The 23,027-nt window shown below is 51.3% G+C and overlaps 2 protein-coding genes across 3 annotated transcripts; both read right to left on the reverse strand.

The window, feature by feature from the left end:
- Positions 1-80: 80 nt before the first annotated feature.
- On the reverse strand, positions 81-5,663 carry CALHM2 (calcium homeostasis modulator family member 2). 2 transcript variants are annotated; one of them, XM_070780762.1, is made up of 3 exons: positions 5,126-5,663; positions 2,389-3,102; positions 81-1,215 (listed from the first exon to the last, which is right to left on the reverse strand). In XM_070780762.1, exons 2-3 carry the CDS (start codon positions 2,941-2,943, stop codon positions 739-741), a joined length of 1,032 nt encoding a protein of 343 aa, XP_070636863.1. In that variant the 5' UTR covers positions 2,944-3,102; positions 5,126-5,663; the 3' UTR covers positions 81-738. The 2 variants fall into 2 exon arrangements, with proteins under 2 accessions (XP_070636863.1, XP_070636864.1); XM_070780763.1 differs by having other exon boundaries at positions 81-1,155; positions 5,126-5,654.
- A 3,175-nt stretch (positions 5,664-8,838) lies between these two features.
- Positions 8,839-12,314, reverse strand: CALHM1 (calcium homeostasis modulator 1). The gene is made up of 2 exons (XM_070780403.1): positions 11,763-12,314; positions 8,839-9,321 (listed from the first exon to the last, which is right to left on the reverse strand). The coding sequence occupies exons 1-2, from the start codon at positions 12,312-12,314 to the stop codon at positions 8,839-8,841; spliced, it is 1,035 nt and encodes a 344-aa protein (XP_070636504.1).
- Between the last annotated feature and the right edge of the window lie 10,713 nt (positions 12,315-23,027).

A 23,027-nucleotide genomic window follows, 5' to 3' on the forward strand; every position in this document is an offset into this window, starting at 1 on the left:
AACTGAAGCAACTTAGTACACAGCATCATGACCTCCAGCGTGCTGTGACATGACCCATCCAGTCACGCAGACACAAGCTAGTCCTTTATACTAAGAAAAGCTTTATCAAAAATGTGTATAAAATAAAGCTGGAGACATACGCCAGAGGGCTGCTTCCCAGCTGTGCCCAGCGAGCCAGATGTCCATGTGCAGTTCCACCAATGAACTGCATAGCCTTCTGCACACAGAGCCTGCTGGTGAGTTCCATCGTCACCTGACTCTGCTGGCCAGGGCTTCCCACCCAGGTGGGACTGGGTCCCTCTAGTCAGAGGTCATCCTCCACATCATAGTTCATGAAGGACCAGTTCTGGGAAAGGGTCTTTTCTCCAAAGCTGTTGACCGAGTGGCGGTGGCAACAGGAAAGGGGACTTCTTCAGGTCTGAGGGCCTTCCTGCCAGAGCCCACATCGTCTACCAGCTCTCACATCCATATCTCAGTTTTACTTTGTGTTCGTTTCTCTCCTGGCCTGTTTCCCCCAAAAGCTATGGTTAAAAAAAAAATCTCTGGGGAATTCAGTGGTTGCGACCCTGCACCTTCATTGCAGAGGGCAAGGGTTCAGCCCTGGGTCAGAGAACTAAGATCCGACAAGCCATGCGCAGCCAAAGAAGAGAAGTCCCCTCTGATGCTGATGTGAGCAGGCAGTGGGGTTCAGTTTGGGACCAAATACCGTCACTGGCCAAGAGTGTGGGCACGGGACCCTCAGGAGGGAAGCAAGGACATCTCTACATGGTCCGGGGTCATGCCGTTGCCCACCACACCCTGGGCCCACTTGTGCAGGCGGCTGTAGAGTGGGAGGCCTTGGTTCTCACGGTACAGGTAGACGCCGGTGATGGCGTTCCACTGCAGCCGCGGCTGTGTGCCTTCCACCGGGAACTTCGCGACCAGCTCCTCGTCGTCCTTGTCGAGCGCCACAAAGCCGAAGAAGCGGCGCACGTTGTTGGCAGCCAGCACCCGCGAGTGCACCTCAGCCGTGCGCTGGAACAGCTGGTCCTCGTTGGCGCGGTACTGCGCCCAGTAGGCCTCCTGGCGGTAGCTGAGTGGTGAGCAGTAGTGCTTGAGGCATTTGGTCAGGAACACCAGGATGGCCACCACACCGATAAGCAGCCACCCAAAGAGCTGGCCAGAGAAGGGGCAGGGTTGAGGGCGGGCAGGGAGCTGCCTGGACCCCCACCTGCCCTAGGAAGAAGTGGCGGGAGCTGGTCAGAGGGTGTGGGCTGGGTGGAACCAGGCATAACCCCCTGAGAGCTGGCTCTGTCATTTCTCTGGCCTCAGATTCTGTTCCTCTAAGGGCAGCAGGCCCTTCTGACTGATTCCTCCGCTTTGCCCTCACTCCCTGGAGCTCACACCTTCTCTGTGTTTAGACTTAGCCTCTTTGAAATCACTCATGTGCTTGTCTCGTGTGGCCGTGAGCCTATTGAGGACTAGGACAGTCAAGGTCATCTTTGTTTCCCCATTTAAGCGTGGACAGAGATCTGTGGGCATTTGAGCATCAAATACATTTTATCTCTGCCTACCATCTTCCATCTCTTTTGGTGCTGTCTCCAGCCCTGCTTTTCTACTTGTGTTACTTATGTACCTTTAGAAAATCTGTGCTCAGGTCTTCCCTGGCGGTCCAGTGGTTAAGACTCCGCATTTCCATTGCACGGGTTCAATCCCTGGTCAGGGAACTAAAATCCCACATGCCGTGCAGTGTGACCCCCCAAAAAAGAAAACTGCTCTTTTCTGCCTGTTTCTCACACCCTGCTTCTTTTAAGTTAACACTAGCTGTTTTTCTGCTCCTGCCCAGCTCTCTGCCCTTGCCTCCTCTCCCTGACCCAATTCCTCTCCTTCAGAACTAAGCTGAGGCTGAGGCTAGGATCGTGGTGGCAGCTGCTGCTTCCTTGACTGGACACCCCTCCTGTCTCAAGGGACTCCTTTCCGTTGGCAATGCCTGAGGCTGACTCTGCTAGGCAGTGGCTTTTCCTGGGATAGGAGCATGCTCATCCCCTGAGCCAGCCATCCTCCACCACCAGCTCACAGCCAACAGCAAAGGTTTCATAAGGCGGCAGCGGTTTGTGCTCAATCCAGCTGGAGCGAAGGGCTTAATTTGTGGCAGGTATCAGGCTCGGACTGAGCAAGAAGAAAATTCCTTTAATGTTTAAAACTCTCTTATTTGGGATGGCGTTGACCCTTGTCCCACCAATCGCTAACCCATGGATACCCAGCTTTCATGCCTGAGGCTGATAATCTAGTGATTTTCTGGAGAGCTCAGCCCCAGAGGACTAACTGCAGGGTTAACCCTGAGCCGTTACCTGCCCACTCTCCATCAGGTAGGGGAGAAAAGAGGAGCTTGTCTTGGTACAGTCTTACCTGGGACTCGTACTTGAGTCTGCGGCTGACCTCCTCCCGGAAGACTGACAGGTTGGCAGGGCCCTCCCCGCATGGGAACCTGGCCAGGATTTCTGTGGCATGGGCTACTGGGAAGCTCCTCTCTCCAACCATGAGTGAATGGGGGTTCACGAACTCACTGAGAGCACAGACGTAGGCCTCACCACGCAGCAGGGAGATGACAGACCAGGTGACGGGGGCCACGGCCGCGCGGCCCACGATGGAGCTTAGGAGGAGGAAGTTGGGGGCAGCCGAGCAGTTCTTGGTCCTCCGGTACTGGCACTCAGCAACCAGGTTCCAGGTGTGGTTGTTGAGGATGACGCCAATGAGGAAGAGTGCCAGGGCGGGCACCCCAATGGCTGCCAGCCCATACAGGTAGTTCCGGGCCGGTGAGCAAGGGCAGTGGAAAGCCACCACAGTGAACAGCTCCTGGCTGCCCACCGTGCCCAGTGCCACCAGCCCGTTGAAGATCATCACATCCTTGCTCTTGAAGAAGAGAGATAGGAAGCGGAAGTTCTCTGCGATCAGGGCTGCCATGGTGATGGTGAGCTGGGAGGCTGACGGCAAGGGTGGAGGCAGGAGGAGATCTGGATGATGGCTCCAGGTGGGACTACGAGAGCTTGCGGGCTAGTGGGCACCGGAGGGCGGGGCACAGTCTTGCCATTTCATCCCCTGTAGTGGCCAGTTGAGTGCTTCCTGTGGGACAGTAGGTGACAAATCAGTATTTGCCTCTGAAAATAGGGACCAGGGGGCTCTTGTGAAGTCAGGCTGGTGAGAAACGAAGGAGACTCAGGGAGCCCCAGGGCCTGGGCAGATGGAGAGTAGCCACTGTTCACTGAGCTCCTACTACATGTCAGGCGTTTTGCACCCCTCATTGCCCATCGTCACGGTCCTGCACTGAGCTGTGATAGCCCAATGCACAGTTGGAAGGTGGAGGTTTCCCCAGGGTGACTGCCTGCCTGGCTCACACATGAGTGCAGAGCTAAGATTCAAGCTCAGGTCTGTCTGCCTCATGTACTTTGGTTCTTGTCATCCCCATAACCTTCCCTTGAGGTGGGGACTAGGAATGGCCCTGTGGCTTTGGGGAATGTGTGATATTGACTGGCTTTCCCTTTGGGATTCCAGGTACTTGCTAGTGTGCTGGGGGACCTAGGACAGTTTGGAGGGTGTGTCCTCGGGTGTCTAGCCCATGGGTATAAAAGCTGGAGTGGGTGTCCGGTGGATGAGGGACTTGGGCTTGACCCTGTGCTATGGGCTGGTGTAGAGGAAGGGGTCTCCAGTCAGTGGTGAGCCTGGTACAGCCTCCCTGGAGTTCATAAGAGCCTTTTCATTTTGGAGACCGCAGGCTCTGGACTGGTTTAGGAGATCCTGGCTGTCAACATACTTCATGACTTTTCTCTGGACTTAAGTGTCCTCATCTGTGAAAAGAGGATAAATCATTTGGCCCTTGCCCTCTTAGGAATGCTGGAGGGAAAGAAAGGGAATAAACTGTGCCTGATAACTGTCCCATGTATGACACCCTCCATCTCACCTTGTCCGGTCCTGAAGGCCCCTCCCAGAGGTGAGGTGGATGGCAAGGGGTGAGGGTGGTAATTCTTCGTGGGGCAAAGATCAGGAAACTAAAGCCTCCAGAGGATAAGCGCTTTGCTTAAGCTATTCAAATATGGACGTGCCTGGACGGGACTTTTGAGCGTGACCTGAGGAGGCCTCGGAAGTGGACAACGGTGGGTCAAGCTAAGCAAGCCCTCTGTTTTCCTGGTTTCCTCTGCCCCCGCTCTGTGCCCATCCACAAGAGCCCTGGCAAGCTTCCCCTTCCCTACCCGTTCCCCTTTCTCTGTCCAGCAGCCATGTTCCATCCAGGTCCCCAGGCCTGGGGCCACCCAGCCAGCCAGCAACAGGAGGCCTTGATGAAGCCTAAGGCTTGGCCGTGCCTGAGAGACAGTGGAGTCTCCGGCTCTCGAGCCTGCTCTTGGTCCTGGCAGGGCTGGCAGCCTGCCAGGAACTAGCCGAGGCCTCCAGCTTCAGCCCTGTTCTGCCCCAACTCCCTTCCCAGGTTCCGCCCACAGAGGCAAGGGTGTGGCCCCTGTTCTTTCTATCCCGGGATGAAAAATAAAAGTCCTCAGGCCAGAGGCAGCTGGGGAGTGGAGCGATGGGAGGTGGGGGGGCCGGCAGCAAACAGAGGTGGGGAGTCCTGCCAGTATTTCCTTCTGTGCCTCCTCTCTGGTCTACTGTCCCTCCCGGTTACTGCCAAGACTGCCTGATGGGCTGGGGCAGAGCTGGGTGCCACGTGGGTTGCCAGGTGGAGAAGAGATCTGTCTTCCCTAACTCACTGTCTCCGGAGGTCCTGGAGCTCCAGTCTAATTCCCTGGGAAACAAAAGTTTGCGATATTGCTGGGGATGATCCGGTTAAAGGCAGCCCCCTCCCCCACCCCCCACTCCTCCTCTTGACTTAACAGCCTCTAATAAGCTCCCCTAGGTTTGAAAATCACCACACTGGTGGGTGGTGCACAGAGGAGAGAACACTGCCCCTGAGAATACTGCCCTTGGGCCCCAGGCCTGGGAGTGTCATATCCAGGCCCGATGGGACCTCCAACAGCAGCAGTCAGGACAGGAAACAGGTGCCTGGGGAGTGGGAGGAGGAGGCTCAGGGAGGGGCCTGGCTCCCGGGAAAGTCCCTCTGGGTAAACCCGGAGTGGCCCTGTGTGCTCCCCTTCCTTACCTGGGATCTGCTGCGGGCATCGGTAGCTTTGGCCTCCGAGGGGCAGGGCTCTCCAAGTGGCGCAAGAACATCAGAGACCCTGGGTGGGCACCAGCCCATGCCCTCTCCCTCCTGCTTTGCTTCTTCTGCCCAGGAGAGACCGGCAGGGCCTGGGGCTGTTGGGGTCTTCCGGAAAAAAAGTTTTAACTCCAGAAAAGAGGCTGAACCCCGCGGGATGGATGGTGTGCGCCAGCCAGTGGAAAAACAGTCTCCAGGCAGGCGGGCGCCAGGCAGTGGGGGCGGGCGGAGGGCGGGCGGCGCGGGGAGAGGAGAGGAAGTGGAGGAGTCAGTTTTGCTGCGGCCCGCCTGCCTTCAGAGGCTCTGCACCAGTGGGACCAGTTTGGGAGCCAGGCAGGGGGCCCCCGGCATTTCTGGTCTGGGCCTGTCCTCCAGGCTGGTTTCAGGAGCACCCCCTCTACTTGATCCTCACTGGCAGAAGCAGCCAGAACCGAGCCCCAAGCAGGATTAGGGGAGAGGAGCCACCAGACCGACGCTGACTCCTAGTGGGGTATGCAAAGCCAAAGGCCCCCCTCCCCCATCCTGGTCCTCTCTGAGCAAGCCCTCCCCCTGCTGGCTCTTCTGTCCTCACTTCCACTCACTCCCCAGATGCTGCTTCGAATCTCAGGAGCGCTGATGAGAAAATTCTGGACTCTAGGGATTTTCTGAGGCCCTTGGGGAGAGCTCTGACTGGTGGGTGGAAATTACAAGAAGGCAGATGAAGCCCTTTGTAACAATTAGAGCTATCCAGCCTATTCCAGAAAGTGGTCGTGAGATCCCTGTCTGTGGAAGTATACAAGCTGAGGCTGAAAAGTCATGGATCGGGAATGCTGAAGGGGAGGGCCCAAAGACAGTGTCGATGACCCACCCTCCCGGATCAAGGGAGAGACCCCCAGACCCCTGTCCACTCTGCAGTCTTGGGGTTCTGTGACCTTAGAACTGCTGAGTGACCTGCTGGCCTCCCTCAGCTGGGCTTGTTCACGTGCAGGAATGAAGGGAAAAGGACCAGTGTTCATTTTTTCACATCTTACGATGTCCCAAATATGGTTCCAGATGCTTCCTCAGAAGTTATCCTTTAACCTCACTATAATCCTGAAAAGCAAGTCTTTTAAACATACGTTTTACAGACAGACAACTGTGGGTCAGAGGGATTGACCCACTGGGATTGAATCCTCTGTGGGACAGAGGATTGTGGGTCAAAGGACTTGCCAAAGGTCCTACAGCCCCAATATTTGAATGCAGGTTTGCCTGACCTAAAATTTTACTCTTTCCTTCACATTTCTTTAAAATTTATTTTTATTTATATTTTGGCTGTGGTGGGTCTTTGCTGCTATGCACAGGCTTTCTTTAGTTGCAGCAAGTGGAGGCTACTCTTGGTTGCGGTGCTTGGGCTTCTTCATTGCAGTGGCTTCTCTTGATGCAGAGCACAGGCTCTAGGCGTGTGGGCTTCCCTAATGCAGCGCATGGGCTCAGTAGTTGTGGTTCATGGGCTCTAGGGCGCAGGCTCAAGCAGTCGTGGCCCACGTTGCCCTGCGGCATGTGGGATCTTCCTGCACCAGGGATCCAGCTGGTGTCCCTTGCATTGCAAGGCCAATTCTTAACTGCTGGATCTCTGGATCACCTTCCTTCACATTTATACTTCCCAATAACTCTGGGCTGGCTTTTTTCCTCTGGACAACAACCCTCCCCCCTCCACCGCCCACTCCCAGCTGTTAACACACCCCTGGTCTTCACTCATCTGAATCACCCCCTAGAGTAAGTCCCACCTCTTGGAGGAGGCCTCCAGCCTACCTAGGCTTCCAGGTTTCTCCCTCTTCCCAAATAATTAAAAGGAGAGAGACTGGGTCTCAGAAGTGGGAATAGAGGGAAGGATGCCTGAGGAAGAATGAAAATTATTAACCCAGTGTTGTAAGGCTCAAGATCAAAATGAATTCTCAGATAAAGGGGACTTAGGTCTCCAAGATGTCTTGGGGCAAGAAGCTCATCTTCTTGGCCCTCTGCTTCCCCCTGGACAAAGGAAGCTCTAGTTCCTTATGTCCCCACCTTCAGTCCAGGAGGAAGAGAAGCCCTCAGATTTGGAAATCAATACCCACATTATCCGCCAAGTACTGCGTGCCTACCACATGCCATGCACTTTACGTACCTCACCCATTTAATGCTCACACAATCCCATGAGGTAGGTGCCTCATCTCCCTTGTACAGATGAGGAAACTGAGGCAAAGTGAAGCAACTGGACACAGTTTGTAAGTAGTAGAGCCAGCATTTGACCCAGTTCTGTCTCACTTTTGAGTCTGGGCCATTTCCACACTAGGTAGCTCCCCTCCCTCTCCTCCACCCTCACCCACACCTCAGGACAGAGACCTTCAGCACTTTAGAACCCCCTGCCCAGGGGATGTGGTCTCTGGGAACATGGGAAGACATCAGCTTCCCTTTCTAAATGCTCTGGGGATGGTCTGATTTCCACCTGAGACCTGGATGTGAGGGACGTGGCAGGGCCATCTCCAAGGCCTCTCCATGGCATGTGCTATGGTCTGAATATGTCCCCTGCTCAAATTCGTATGTTGAATCTTACCCCCAAAGGCGACGGGACTAACGAGTGGGACCTTTGGGAGGTGCTCAAGGCATGGGATTCATGCCTTATAAAAGAGGCTCCAGGGACTTCCCTGTGTGGTGCAGTGGTTAAGATTTTATGTTCCCAATGCAGGGGGCCTGAATTCGATCCCTGGTCAGGAGACTCGATCCCATGTGCCACAACTAAGACCCAGTGCAGCCAAATAAATACATAAATAAAACGTTTAAAAAGAGACTCCAGAGAGCCCCCAGTCTCACAGGACACAGTGAGCTAGCATGCTCTACCAACCAGGAAGAGGGCCTCTATCAGAACATGACCATGGCAGTGCCATGATCTTGGACTTCCAGTCTCCAGAATGCTGGGAGAGGCCTCTGTCATTTAGAAGCTACCCAGTCTGCTGTATTTGTTAGAACAATTCAAACAGACTAAGACAGGGGCCTTCCGTGCCAGTGCTAAGGAAGTGTGCAGTCCGCCTTGATGATGTTGAGTGACCTCTGTGGGGAGCCACACCCTGGCTTCTCCCGACTGGACCTAGCTTCTGATGTCTTATCCCCTGTGACCATAGGCGTGTTCCATCAGATGGGGCTGTGTCAGGTCCTTATGGCCCACTTTGGTCTGTTCAGCCTCACTCAAATCAAAAAAATCAGCCAAAATCAGAGGATTCCTGCTTCATGAGGTGGCTGGACTTCCCTGAGCCTTGAGCATAAGGGAACTAAGATCTTAAAAAAGAATCACAGATGAGTGAACGCTGGGGCAAGGCGCTCACAGAGCCTGAGAGGAGATAGTGAACCAGGGGTGACGTGGCCTGGGAGGGGCTGGGCAGATGGGAGCTTGTCTCCCCCAAAGGCAGTTCTGAATCCCTCTGACTAATACTGCTCGTGGCCCTGTAACTCCAGGACCTTCCAGGATAGTCCCATAGCTGGGGGACTGAGGTCCCCTTCCAACTCCAAATTTCCCGCCTCAAATGGGCAGGTGAGTGCCTGGGCATGCAGGTCTGCTCTGGAGCCTACGATCAGCACCTGCAGCCTTCATCTCTTCATCCACTTTGGGGGTCTGAGGAGCTGTGGGCTCACACCCCATTCCCACCTCTTCACCTGGCCGCGGCTCACACTTTGCTGAAGTAGGTGGCCACCTCCTTGCGTGAAGGCCGGGGCCCGCCCCCAGCCCAGCCGTTGCCCACCAGTGGCTCCTCCTGGCCCAGCCGCAGGGGCGGCTTGCACTCATGCCAGCTCGTGAGCAGCCTGTTCATGGTGCCCTGATCGGTGATGCCACGCAGCTTCTCCCTCTCCTCATCCACCCCTTCTGTGGCAGCAGGGGCGGCCGAGCCAGTGGGGCCGGCAGCCAACGCCCCGTGGGCGTGACCCAGCTCCAGGTCGTGGTTCATGGCCTCGAAGAACTGCTGGATACAGACCTTGGCGAAGGCCTTGGCGTGCTCCGTGCATGTCTCATCAAAGAGCTTGCGCTCGATGTCGATGTAGTGGGACCAGTACTTGCTTTTAAGGAAGGCGGCCTGTGTGAAGCAGGGCCGCACAGAGCGCACAACAAATGCCAGCAGCGTGGTCAGCAGCACGAAGGACCAGCCCAGGGCCTGAGACGAGAGAAGACAGAGTCAGCCGGGCACTGCCCTCCGGCCTCCCGAGCCTGTCCAAGCCCCCAAACCACACTCTGTGCCAGGGCCTTTAGGGAAAAGAGCACTGACTACAAAGAGCAAATGCCGGCACCTCATGGCCTCCACTTCTCTCCTGTACAATGGGCACAGATATACCATCTCATGGAAATGAGACCGCGTGAGTGAAATGCCCGGTATGTAGGCCTGGCTCTCAATACACAGGACTTGGCTGGGCAGACCTTGGGACTAGAATGCCTGGGTTTGCCCATCTGCACTGCAGGCATATTCCAGAGATTTGTGGGATCTGCTCCAGGCTGTTACATTAAAGCAAACACGGCAATAAAGTGAGTCACACCATGTTTTTGGGAGCCCAGTGCACATAAAAGTTGTGTTTACACTAACATAACATGTGCAATAGCATTACGTATAAAAAATAAAGTATACAACTTAATTAAAAAATGCTTTATTGCTGCAAAATGCTAGCCATTATTTGAGCTTTCAATGAGCAGTAGTAGTAAATCAAAGATCAGAGATCACAGATCACCATAACAAATATAATAATGAAAAAGTTTAAAATACTATGAGAATTGGCAAAATGTGACCCAGAGACAAGACGTGAGCAAAAGGTGTTAGAGAAACGGCACCAACAGACTTTCTCGATGCAGGGTGGCCAGGAACCTTCAACTTGTGAAACACGCAGTATCTGTGAAGCCTGATAGAGGGATGTGCAATAAAACAAGGTCTGCCTCTCCTTAACAGTTGACTGGGAGCAAAGTACCTGCCTTCTCTGTGCCTCAGTTTCCCCACCTACAAAATGGGGCTGTTGATCATAACCATCCCACTGGGTTGTTCTGAGGACTAAAACTGGCAATAAACAGCACAGTGCCTGGTTCCTAGTTAGTGCTCAGTAACTGTTAGTCACTATTACTGGCCAACCAGCCCTCACTAACTATGCCTCTTCCTTCAGGAAGCCCTCCCTGACCTCCCATAGTGACGCTTCCTCCTCTGAGTCCTGTACCTCGCCTCTGGCTCCTGCTGCTGTCTGCCTTTCAGTCGCAGCTCTCAGTCAGTGCCTCCCGTGTGGGCTCCGAGCTGAGCCCTCAGGGGTCACAGAGACAAATCGGACAATTGCTCAAACTTGTGCTGAAGAGCACTGGACACTCAGGTGCTGGTTCTATTCTTCCAGTAACTCACTGTGGTGAAGGCTGCTCCCCCAGTTTCAACTTAGGGTCAACCCCAGTTGCACAGAGAAGCATTCGGCCAAATCAGGGTGAGCGAGGCAGGGCAACCACTGTCAGTAGTGGGGGTCAGTGGTTATGGTAGAGCACCCTGGGGCGGGGAAACTGCAGAGCATGTGCTGGATGAGGAAATGTGGGCCCTGCTGGGCTGAATCTCCAAAAGTTTCAGGTAAACCTGGAAATCTCATTTTTATGTGATAGTTTTCAGGTTTTAGATGATGTCAACTAATTCTAAAATTAAACTTTGAATTCAGCCCCTGAAGTCCAAATGACATACTGTAGGCCAGGCAGCCTGCCCTCTGGGGCCCCTTTTAGTCTATGAGGTAATTGTTTAAAGGTCAGGTGGAGGGTAAAGTGGATGACGGACAAGTGTTCAGACCAGAGGAGGCGCAGGCGGGAAGGAAAGCGCTCGGAGTGTGAAGTTCACAGGGGCACCCGGTGACAACGCAAGCCCCAGAGGGGAGAGTTCAGGCTGGAGGGGAAGCCGGGGCGTCTGGACTCATCGCAGCAGAGTGTGCATGCTTCTGTAGCCTTGTCCCCTCCCTGGTAGACCCCTGCCCAGGTCTTCCTGCCCACGCACCACAACTGCTGAGGAGTCCTGAGGGGCTCAGATGAGTGGCGGGCCAGAGTGGCAGATAGCGTGGAAGCAGGACTCCAGAATCCCCTGTCAGTGGGCCCTCCAGCCCTGCCTTTGGGGCACATCCCAACAGTCCATCCCCTCACTCAAGCCTCCTTCCCCTGAGCAAGGAGTGCCAGCTGGGGCCATTTGCCAGGGAAATGTACCCAAATTGCGCAGCCACCCACCGGCCTCACCACTGTCCGGACCTGGAAGAGGAAAAGGATGCAAATGCCCCCAGGTTTCCAAACTGGAGCTCAGGCTGTTGGGTCCACTCAGGGGAACCTCGGGACAGGGCACAGGCCTCTTTCCCCAGGTGGCACTGACCTGAGGAAAGACACCTGCCTCCGCCTTCAGAAGCCCTGGCCCCCTTTGGGAAAATATGCCCCCACCCCAGGGAACTGCATCTGAGTGGACAGACCCAGCCCTGGCTTGGGGCCCCCCCATCTATTGGGGAAACATAAGCACGCCCTGCGGAAGCTCCACTTCAAGAGCGGGGAAGGAATATTTTCCAAGGGACCCAACCTGTGAGGGGAGCCCCAGCCCAAGGCCGTCCGGCCCCTCACCTGCGAGATGCAGCGCAGGTAGCGCACAGCCACCTCGCGGGCCAGCAGCCAGTCGCCCTCGTAGATCTCAGGGCAGGGCACCCGGGCCAGCAGGCGGGCAAGCTCTGGTGGGGGCAGGCCGGGCACCAGGCTGCCATTGCCCAGCAGGCTCACAGGCACCGCCGTGCAGAATGCGCAAAGGAAGCACTTGCCGTCGAGCAGCGTGACAGCCACCCAGACGACAGGCGCGATGAGGGCGCGCTGGGCCATGGAGCAGAACATGTAGCGCAGCACCGCGGGGTCCTTGGCCCGGTGGCCCTGAGGCCGCTTCCACTCTTCGGCCAGCATGGACACATTGTTGTTCATGACCAGGCCAAGCAGGAAGAGCACCAGGGGCGGCGCCAGCAGGATGCCGGCGCTGTAGGCAGCGTTGTAGCCCGGCAGGCAGGGGCAGTTGAAGTCGAAGGCGGAGTACATCTGGGCACTGGCCAGGGCCATGATACCGCAGATGCCATTCATGAAGGACTCCTGGTTGGACTGCAGGAACTGGAAGATCATCCGGAACTTGTCCATGGTGCCCCCACGGGGCCTGCTGGCCTCCTCCCGCCTCACCGCGGCCTCAGGATGGCCCCTGAGGCCCACTCTGCCCAGCGGGCGCCCACGTCATGGCTGAGACAGGCAGAGCTCTGGGCGGAGGCTGGGGCCGCTGTCTCTTTGAACCTTCTAAGTCAGGTGCTGGCCGGGAGGGCGCAGCTTGACCAATCCCGTGGGTGCAGCAGTCTGCCCTCCCCTGCTCCACCCTTCCTGGGTTTTTCTCTCTCTCCACAGCTGGCTCCGCCACTGGGAAACCACGAGGACCACACCTGACTGGGACCAGTTCTCTGGCTGCTGGAGGAGGGTGGGGATGGAGGCTCCAACTCAGCTGGGAAGACAGGCCCTTGGGCAGGGTTGAAGTTTGGGAGAATCTAGGACTGCTGCAGAGGCCTGAGCTCCCGGGCCTTGACCCCTGGGCTCCTAGGAAGCGTGTCACCCTCTTTCTGTCCTTCCCATTGGGTCTTTCATCCATGCTGTGTCAGGATCCAAGAGGACTCCTCCATTAGTGCAGACAATGGTATGATGAAGGCAGTCGTGGTGGCCCAGTCATAGGCGTGATAGTGGTGGGGATGCCAGTCATGATGGTGATGCTGCTGATGGTGGTGGGGATGCCAGTCATGATGGTGATGGTGCTGATGGTGGTGGGGATGCCAGTTATGATGGTGATGGTGCTGATGGTGGTGGGATGCCAGTCATGATGGTGATGGTGCTGATGGTGGTGGGGATGCCAGTCATGATGCTGATGGTGCTGATGGTGCTGATGGTGGTGGGATGCCAGTTATGATGGTGATGGTGCTGATGGTGGAGGTGATGCCAATCATGATGGTGATGGTGCTGATGATGGTGGGGATGCCATTTATGATGGTACTGGTCCTGATGGCTATGCTGTTGTTGCTGGTTGTGATGGTGGTAATATTGTGATGATGGTTGTGACAGTGGTCATGGTGGGGATGGATGGTGATGATGGTGGAGATAGTGCTAAAGGAATAAAATAGGAAGCTCTGAATTTGGAATCAGAGGATTTGGATCTGAGAGGTTGCTAGGGCCCCTTCTGCAAGGCAGAAGGAGCTGTGTCTGGTAAGCATAATGCAGGTGTTTTTATGTCCTGTCTCCTTGTGTCTCGGTGGTTGTGTCTGTGTGTTTGTGGATTACAGATGAAAAATCCTTTCCTGGCTCTCCCTCCTACCTCTACTTCCCCAGGTCAAAAAATAATGGAATGGGTGATGGGGTTTCATGCCTGGGGCTGAGGAACCCAGAGTGTCCATGGGAACCAAGCCAAGGCTCCACCATCAGCACAGCAAAGTGGAAGGGGCTTAGAGGGCTCCCTTTGATGCCACCAGCTCTCCCAGAAGAGTGGGTTAGATCCAGCTCCAACTAGATGGCTCCTGTCTGGAGCGAGATGGGGGGCTGTGGGGGCGGGACCGGAGGAGGGCTGGGACTGAAGTAAAGCAAGAGACTGGACAGGGCAGCTCCCTGGGACGCTCAGATCTGTGTGTCCCTGTGTGTCATGTGTCACGTGTCCATGTGTGAAATTTCTATGGATTTGGGCCTCAATGTCTGTGCGTCTACAGTGTGTATGTAACTATGACCATGCAGAACTCTATGGGTCTTTCTGAGACAGCACCGCCTCCCACCCCAACTCCACCATGTCCACCTACCTCCCATTTGTAGCAAAGCTTTAGTCTCCCAGGCCTCCCCTGAGTCTCAGATGGCTGACTCAGGAGTTCATTGTTATTATAAATGGAGAGTTCAGTTCAGTTCAGTTGCTCAGTCGTGTCTGACTCTGTGACCCTATGGACTGCAGCACGCCAGGCCTCCCTGTCCATCACCAACTCCCGGAATTTACCCAAACTCATGTCCATTGAGTCAGTGATGCCATCCAACCATCTCATCCTCTGTCATCCTCTTCTCCTCCTGCCTTCAATCTTTCCCAGCATCAGGGTCTTTTCAAATGAGTCAGCTCTGCACATCATGTAGCCAAAGTATTGGAATTTCAGCTTCAAAATCAGTCTGTCCAATGAACACTCAGGACTGATCTCCTTTAGAATTGACTGGTTGGATCTCCTTGCAGTCCAAGGGACTCTCAAGAGTCTTCTCCAACACCATAGTTCAAAAGCATCAATTCTTTGGCACTTTCTTTATAGTCCAACTCTCACATCCATACATGACTACTGGAAAAACCATACCTTTGACTAAGTCTTTTGTTGGCAAAGTAATGTCTCTCCTTTTTAATATGCTGTCTAGCTTGGTCATAAATTTCCTGCCAAGGAGTAAGCATCTTTTAATTTCATGGCTACAGTCACCATCTGTAGTGATTTTGGAGCCCCCCAAAATAAAGTCTGCCACTGTTTCCACTATTTCCCCATCTATTTCCCGTGAAGTGATGGGACTGGATGCCATGATCTTAGTTTTCTGAATGTTGAGTTTTAAGCCAACTTTTTCACTGTCCTCTTTCACTTTCATCAAGAGGCTCTTTAGTTCTTCTTCACTTTCTGCCATAAGGGTGGTGTCATTTGCATATCTGAGGTTATTGATATTTTTCCTGGCAATCTTGATTCCAGCTTGTCCTTCATCCAGCCCAGCATTTCTCATGATGTACTCTCCATATAAGTTAAATAAGCAGGGTGACAATATACAGCCTTGACGTACTCCTTTTCCTATTTGGAACCAGTCTGTTGTTCCAGGCTGCTTCCTGGCCTGCATACAGATTTCTCAAGAGGCAGGTCAGGTGGTCTGGTATCCCCATCTCTTTCAGAATTTTCCACAGTTTATTGTGATCCACACAGTCAAAGGCTTTGGCGTAATCAATAAAGCAGAAATAGATGTTTTTCTGGAACTCTCTTGCTTTTTCGATGATCCAGCAGACGCTGGCAATTTGATCTTTGGTTCCTCTGCCTTTTCTAAAACCAAATGGCGATGTAGAAACAAAGAATAGCTGGTAACAATTTAGAGAACAGACCAGTCACTAAGCAGTAACTGGACTCCCAGTTCCCTGAAAAATGTAGATAAAGGCCTGACCCACATTCCTAAGTTGCTTTAAGAGGAAGCAGACCCCCACCAGATGAAGACTGTTGACCACAGGCACTCAGACCACAGACCAGCTGAAACCAGGATTAGTGACGCTTGAAACTTCACCTTGAGGCCAACCGATCTGAGAACCGTGCCCGAGCTAATCACATACCAGGCCCCGACCTCACACAGCCTAAAACTTTGTCCTCTGACCCACAACTTGGAGATGGTCTTAGGATATTAGTCCACCACCTTCCCAGATTGCTGGCCTCCTGAATAAAGCAGGAGGCCAACTTTTCCTTTTCCACCAACCCTTGTCCCTCAAGTATTGGCCTTTGATGCCAAGTACCAGCCTTTTCCTCTAATGTAATCACATGAGTGGCCTTTGTGTCTGTGTATCTCCATGTGACCCACGAGGACTGGCACTGACCGGCACTTCCACTGGATAGGCCCTATACCAGCACTCCACACACGTCACCTCATGGGATCCTCATACAACGTCCCGGGGGAGCTGCTATCGTCCCCATGTCACAGAGGGCGGCACTCGGGCTCAGGGAAGTCAAGTCATGACTGTAGGTTCAGGACAGACCTCCTCAAGATGTGCTGCTGTTACCGAGTCCAAGCTCACTCTGCTCGCTGCCACAAAATAGGCCAATAAATCCCAGATGAGATGTCAAGACAAGTGAGTGAATGTTAGTAGCTCAGTTGTGTCCAACTCTTTGCCACCCCATGGACTGTAGCCTGCCAGGCTTTTCTGTCCATGGGATTCTCCAGGCAAGAATACTGGGGTGGGTTACCATTTCCTTCCAGGCTTCTTTGTCCATGGGATCCTCCAGGCAAGAATATTGGAGTGGGTTGCCATTTCCATCTCCAGGGATCTTCCCAACCCAGGGATCTAACCCAGGTCTCCTGCATTGCAGGCAGATTCTTTACCACTGTGCCATGAGGGCTTCAGTGTTAAGACAAGGGAAGGACTTTATTTGATAGCCAGCTGATGGAGTAGACTGCAGGCTAGCACCTCAAAATAATCACCTTGTCGGGGCCTGGATGCCAGGTTCTTTTATGGATCAGAGATGGAGGGGAGGGGAGGAAATTAAGTAAAAAGACTATTCGGTCCTTGCAGATGTCCGTTAGAACATCACGTCTCAAGTAGGAGGATGTGTTAGTTTCACTTCCTTACAGTCCTTCACAGGTGGGCTGGCTCAGGGTATTTCCCCAAAGCAGGCCATTATGTATGCCTTCAAGAACAAAAGCCTTGAGAGTCCCTTGGACTGCAAGGAGATGCTACCAGGTCATCCTAAAGGAAATCAGTCCTGAATATTCATTAGAAGGACTGATGTTGAAGCTGAAATTCCAATACTTTGGCCACCTGATGTGAAGAACTGACTCATTGGAAAAGACCCTGATGTTGGGAAAGATTGAAGGCAGGAGAAGGGGACGACAGAGGATGAGATGGTTGGATGACATCACTGACTCAACGGACATGAGTTTGAGTGAGCTTCGGGAGTTGGTGATGGACAGGGAGGCCTGGCGTGCTGCAGTCCATGGGGTCGCAAAGAGTCGGAGACGACTGAGCGACTGAACTGAACTGAACAACAAAAGTGGCAAGATGAGGGTTAAAGTCACAGAAGCAGATCCAGCATGAATTCAAAATTAACCTTTTCCTGGTTACACTACTTTGGCATACAGGTTATTTTGAACTAATGGCAGTGGAGACTCTGTGGGCTCCAGAGAAACTACTGCCCCTCCCTTAACTAACCTGCAGAACTTAAACTGAGAATTTTTCCCAAAGAAATTTTTTTCCCTATACGTCAGGGCAAATCTCTGGTCACCGAACATCTGCACGTCTTCTTATGAAATCATACCCCCACAGACTTTACAGAAGCTAATGCTGTGATTAGTCACTCACTCCGACTCTTTGAGACCCCATGGAGCCTGCCAGGCTCCTCTGTCCAAGGGGATTCTCCAGGCTAGAATACTGGAGTGGGTTGCCATGCCCTTCTCCAGTGGATCTTCCCAACCCAGGGATCGAACCCAGGTCTCCCGCACTGGAGGAGGATTCTTTACTGTCTGAGCCACCAGAGAAGCCCAAGAATACTAGAGTGGGTTGCCTATCCCTTCTCCAGGGGTCTTCCTGACCCAGGAATTGAACTGGGGTCTCCAGTATTGCAGGTGGATTCTGGTGGTGAACAGGAATTCTTGAGCTTGTCTTTCAGAGCAATAGACAGGGGAAGAGCCTGTAAAAACCCCTCTGCTTATAAACTGCCTTCACTTATTAAGCTTGCTTAGTTACTTTTTTCCCTCTTTAAAAAGAAACATTATTTATTTATTTACTTTTGGCTGTGCTGGGTCTTCGCTGCTGCACAGGCTTTCTCTAGTTGTCACTAACAGGGGCCATTCTCTAGTTGCAATGCTCAGGCTTCCCATTGCCATAGCGTCTCTTGTTGTGGAGCACGGGCTCTAGGGATGTGCGCTTCAGTAGCTGTGGCATGTGGGCTCAGTAAGTGTGGCTCTCCAGCTCTGGATCACAGGCTTAGTTGATCCTTGGCGTGTGGGATCTTGCCGGATCAAGGATTCAACCCTTGTCTCCTACAGCGGCAAGCGGATTCTTCACCACTGAGCCACTAGGGAAGGCCCCACTTTTTCCCTCTTTAATTGCATATCTTTGTGTGTCATGTGTGTGTCATGTAACCCAACTGACTTATGGAAACTTGGAGTCAGCTCTTTCCAGCGCAAGCCAGCTAAGGCTGGCTGGGACCACCAACCCGAAAACTGGGCCTGCACACAGGTGTTTAATGAAGGACTTTTTGACATCTGCTGCTGCTGCTGCTAAGTCACTTCAGTCATGTCCGACTCTGTGCGACCCCATAGACTGAAGCCCACCAGGCTCCCCCGTCCCTGGGATTCTCCAGGCAAGAACACTAGAGTGGGTTGCCATTTTCTTCTCCAATGCATGAAAGTGAAAAGTGAACGTGAAGTAGCTCAGTCGTGTCTGACTCTTCATGACTCCATGGACTGTAGCCTACCAGGCTCCTCCATTCATGGGATTTTCCAGGCAAGAGTTGGGTTGGCAAGGACTGGGTTGCCATTGCCTTCTCCATCAGAGACTGGAAAACTTTACCCTCAGATCATGCTAAGTGCCTATACTTTTGAGTATTCAGAAGCATGTAACCCAGGTACACCTCTGTAGGACACCAGTTACCTCATGTTTCCCTTGCCTCCAATCACCTTTCCCCATGCCAAGACCACAGGCTTATTCCATAAATATCCCAACCCCCTTGCCTTGGGGGACAGAGATCTGAGGCTTGTTCTCCCATCTCAATTGTCTTCCCTGTGGCAAGAACTCTTCCTTGGCTGCAGATCTTGTCATCTCGGTGTTTGGTTTGCTGTGTGTTGGGCAAACAGACCTGGTTTTGTAACACTTGTTGTCCTGTGCATGACTATCCTGTCCTAGGAAGCCCCCAGGCTCCTACCCCATTCCTTAGCTCAGAATGGTTGTTAAGTACCTCATTTTATCTTTCTGTCTCTGAATCTCTCATATATGTGAGATTCCCATACATATGAAATTAAATTTGATTTTCTCCTGTTAATTTGTCTTTAACAGGAGAAAATTTCAATTTAACTCTATTTTTTTTTTTTTTTTCAAAAAAAAATTTTTTTTTTTTCAATTTAATTCTTAAACCAGTCAGAAGAACCAGAAGTGTAGAGGACAGGTTTCTTTCTCCCGGACACTAGTTAAATGCTACACAACTTGTGGGTGGAAAAGGGGGATTTGAACCCAGGCCAGGTGGGAGTGGGGAGGTGAGGGAGGGGGCAGAGAAGCATTTTTTCTTTTTTTGGCTTTCTTCTCAATGCTAGCATGTCACAAGTAGGATACAGGTGGGGAAGGATATTGCTCCCATCAGCCCTCAAGCTGGGCCTTGGGTAACTGGAGCACTCAGGCTGGTGACCATTGGAGGACGCTGTTAGAGGATGCTGAGGAGGGGCACCGGTGGGCAGCAGGTGAGAGAGACCCAGCAAAGGGGGTGTCCACCCTTGTGCATCTACTGTGCATCAATGCAGACAGCTGACAAAAGGTCTGGGTGGCAGGCAGAGCCTGGCACACAGCCTCCGGTGTGGAATGTGGGGTGAGGTGACCCAGGAGGCTGGGAGCCCAGCAGGAGTGTGGCTCCAAGAGGCTGTCTGGAATCTCTGCCTTCCATCTGTAGTGGACATGGGTCTCTATTTGTAGTTGATGTACCCTTTTCATGCTGCCCAAATTGACTTCAGGTGCCTGCTCTAAACACATATACACTCTCTGCAAATCCTAAACTTCAGTGTGATTTTAAAATACTTGGAATTTAGAAAGATGGTAACAATAACCCGGTGTATGAGACAGAAAAAGAGACACTGATGTATAGAACAGTCTTATGGACTCTGTGGGAGAGGGAGAGGGTGGGAAGATTTGGGAGAATGACATTGAAACATGTAAAATATCATGTAAGAAACGAGTTGCCAGTCCAGGTTCGATGCACTATACTGGATGCTTGGGGCTAGTGCACTGGGACGACCCAGAGGGATGGTATGGGGAGGGAGGAGGGAGGAGGGTTCAGGATGAGGAACACATGTATACCTGTGGCGGATTCATTTCGATATTTGGCAAAACTAATACAATTATGTAAAGTTTAAAAAATAAAATAAAATTAAAAAAAAATAAAGAGGATAAAAAAAAATAAATAAATAAAGTATTTTCTGGGGAAAATAAATAAATAAATAAAATACTTGGAATAAAATAGCTTGATTGGATTCTAAATCCATTATTCTCATGATCACTAGAATTGTAATTACAGTTATTGAAAGTCAATGAATGTTAGAGTCTTTACATACCATTCAAGCCATTGTAGATGTTTATATGGCTGTAAAAATTGGTTTTAAGTTTATCATCCCCTTTGTTGTTGTTTAGTCACTCAGTCGTGTCCAACTCTGTGCGACCCCAAGGACTGCAGCACGCCAGGCTTCCCTGTCCATCGCCAACCCCCGGAGCTTGCTCAAACTCATGTCCATTGAGCTGGTGATGCCATCCAACCATGTCATCTTCTGTCATCCCCTTCTCCACTTGCCTTCAATCTTTCCCAGCATCAGGGTCTTTTCCAATGTGTCAGTTCTTCGCATTAGGTGGCCAAAGTATTGGAGCTTCAGCTTCAGCATCAGTCCTTCCAATGAATATTCAGGACTGATTTCGTTTAGGTTTGACTGGCTTGATCTTCTTGCAGTTCAAGTGACTCTCAAGAGTCTTCTCCAACACCACAGTTCAAAAGCATCAATTCTTTGGCCTTCAACCTTCTTTATAGTCCAACTCTGACATCCATACATGACTACTGGAAAAATCACAGCTTTGACTAGACAGATCTTTGTGGACAAAGTAATGTCTCTCCTTTTTAATATGCTGTCTAAGTTGGTCATAGCTTTTCTTCCAAGGAACAAGTGTCTTTTAATTTCATGTCTGTAGTCACCATCTGCAGTGATTTTGGAGCCCCCCAAAATAAAATCTGTCACTGTTTCTACTGTTTCCCCATGTATTTGCCATGAAGTGACGGGACCAGATGCCATGGTGACTTTGGTTAATAATACTGTATTGTATGTTTGAAAGCTGCTACGAGAGTAGATCTCAAAAGTTCTCATCATAAAAAGAATTTTTTTAACCATGCACGGTGATGGATGCTAACTAGACTTATTGTGGGGAACATTTAACAATATACAAATAACTAATTATTATGTTTTACACCTGAAACTAATATAATGTTATCTGTTAATTTTAAGAAAGACCCTTAAAAAATAAAATTAAAAAATTTTGTGAAAGACCCTTGAATGAGAATTGCCTGTGGTCATTTCATGCAAGAAGTCCAATGTTAAAAAGCTGTGCTCACTGAAGAAAGCTCAAATTTCTCATTTTAAGAAGTCTGGGAGATTCCATTTTAATGTTTTGTATCAATTCAATATTTAATATCTTTCCTAATACTTTGTTTTACATCTTCCTTCTTATTCTCATAATTATATTAGATCAAGAAAATAGTAATATAATTGCCTTTTTCCCAACAGGCTTTCAAAAGGTATCTCCAAATTCCCTTGGTTTGCCCCAGTGTCATGTACCAAGGTGACCAATGTCATGATGCACTGGGATTTGAGGAAGGTTAGGAACCTCCCACCTGGCTAATCTAGGATCATTTCCCCATCTCAAGCTTTTCAGCAGAATCATATCTGCCAAGTCCCTATTGCAGGTAACACATTCTGGAGATAGGGGAGCCTTGGTGGACTTTGGGAGCCCATTACCCTGCCGACCGTGGCAGGGTATTTGGTAGTGACTTAGCAATGCTTTGTGTCTTCACCACTTCTCCCCTGAACTCCTTAAGCATGACTGGGTGTACATGGAGAGCAGGATGTCATAGCCCCACTCAAATGTTTCAATGCATTAACAGCAGACCCAACCACGGCCACTGCTGGGGTGTGCACCAGCTCCTTCTCCTTCTGCCCTCTGGAGTGCCGTCTGGGCACCCATCCCAGTGCCAATGAGTCCCCTCCACCTTGAAAGAGTTAAGTGTCATGAAAAGCAGCATGCAAAGGGGGCCTCGAGAGCGGATGCTGTACTTTAGGAAAATGCCTCATTTGCATAGGACAGCATGAGTGTGTGTGTAGTGCACAGCGCTCATCCAGCAACTGGGGCGGGGGGCACCGAGCCATGAGTTAGATGGGGCTGCCGGGGTGGCTCAAGGACTGTCAGGCTGTTTTATCAGAGGTATGAGGGCTTTAACTGATAAGGACAGAGTGCTATTCTCTTCTGCATCAGTCAAACTGTACTGGAGGTTGTACATTGTGACAAAAAATGGCAGTGCCCAGCAAACATTTCATGGGCTTCCTTACAATTCCCACCCATTTCATGTGGCTTAGGGTCATGTGATTGAGTTCTGGCATAGAAGTCCCCCACCTCTTACTATTGTCTCTGCTCTTTTTCATCTTTCTCTCTCTGACCCTAGACATCAGTGCAACAGGTGCCTCTGAGCTCCACCCATTCCTTTGTTTGTTTGTTTTTGAAGTATAGTTGACCAGCAACACTAGGTTAGTTCCTGGTACACAGCATAGTGATTTGATGTTTCTATACATTTCAAAACAATCACCATGGTAAGTTGTCCCCATCTGTCACCATACAAAGATATTTCACAATTATTGACTGTATTTCCCATACTGTACATTTCATACCCATGTACTTATTCTTCACAACATTGATCTCAGTTAGTAATGTGTTTTGGAGGGTGTGTTGGTTTAATATCCAGAGCTCCCATTGGACCATAAAGGCCCACATCTGTTTTGTTTCCTGCTACGTTCCTGGGGCTCAGAACAGTGTGCCTGGTGTAAGAGATGCTCAGTTAACAAATGCTGAATATTTGAATGAATATTCATTTATTTTGCAGCTAAAAGTTTGCACCTCTTAATCTCCCTTCCCTATTTCTCCCCTCCCCTAAGTCCTCTCCCCTTAGGCACTATCTGTTTCCTATATCAATTACTTTCTTTCTGTTTGTGACATGTGTTCATTTGTTTTACAGATTCTCCACATAAGTGAAATCATACTGTATTTGTCTTTCCTCTGACTTATTTCATTTAGCATAAAACTCTCTAGGCATATCCATGTTGTTGCAAATGGCAAGGTTT

The sequence above is a fragment of the Bos indicus genome, chromosome 26, assembly GCF_029378745.1.
Source record: "Bos indicus isolate NIAB-ARS_2022 breed Sahiwal x Tharparkar chromosome 26, NIAB-ARS_B.indTharparkar_mat_pri_1.0, whole genome shotgun sequence".
Lineage (NCBI taxonomy): Eukaryota > Metazoa > Chordata > Mammalia > Artiodactyla > Bovidae > Bos > Bos indicus.

Bases quoted from the DNA above. Each gene is read 5' to 3' on its own strand.
- CALHM2 (XM_070780762.1), bottom strand. From the start codon at position 2,943: ATGGCAGCCCTGATCGCAGAGAACTTCCGCTTCCTATCTCTCTTCTTC. The intron at 1,216-2,388 runs GTAAGACTGTAC...ACTTCTTCCTAG, and splicing joins GACTCAAGTACGAGTCCCAG to GGCAGGTGGGGGTCCAGGCA.
- CALHM1 (XM_070780403.1), bottom strand. From the start codon at position 12,314: ATGGACAAGTTCCGGATGATCTTCCAGTTCCTGCAGTCCAACCAGGAG. The intron at 9,322-11,762 runs GTGAGGGGCCGG...CTCTCGTCTCAG, and splicing joins ACCTGCGCTGCATCTCGCAG to GCCCTGGGCTGGTCCTTCGT.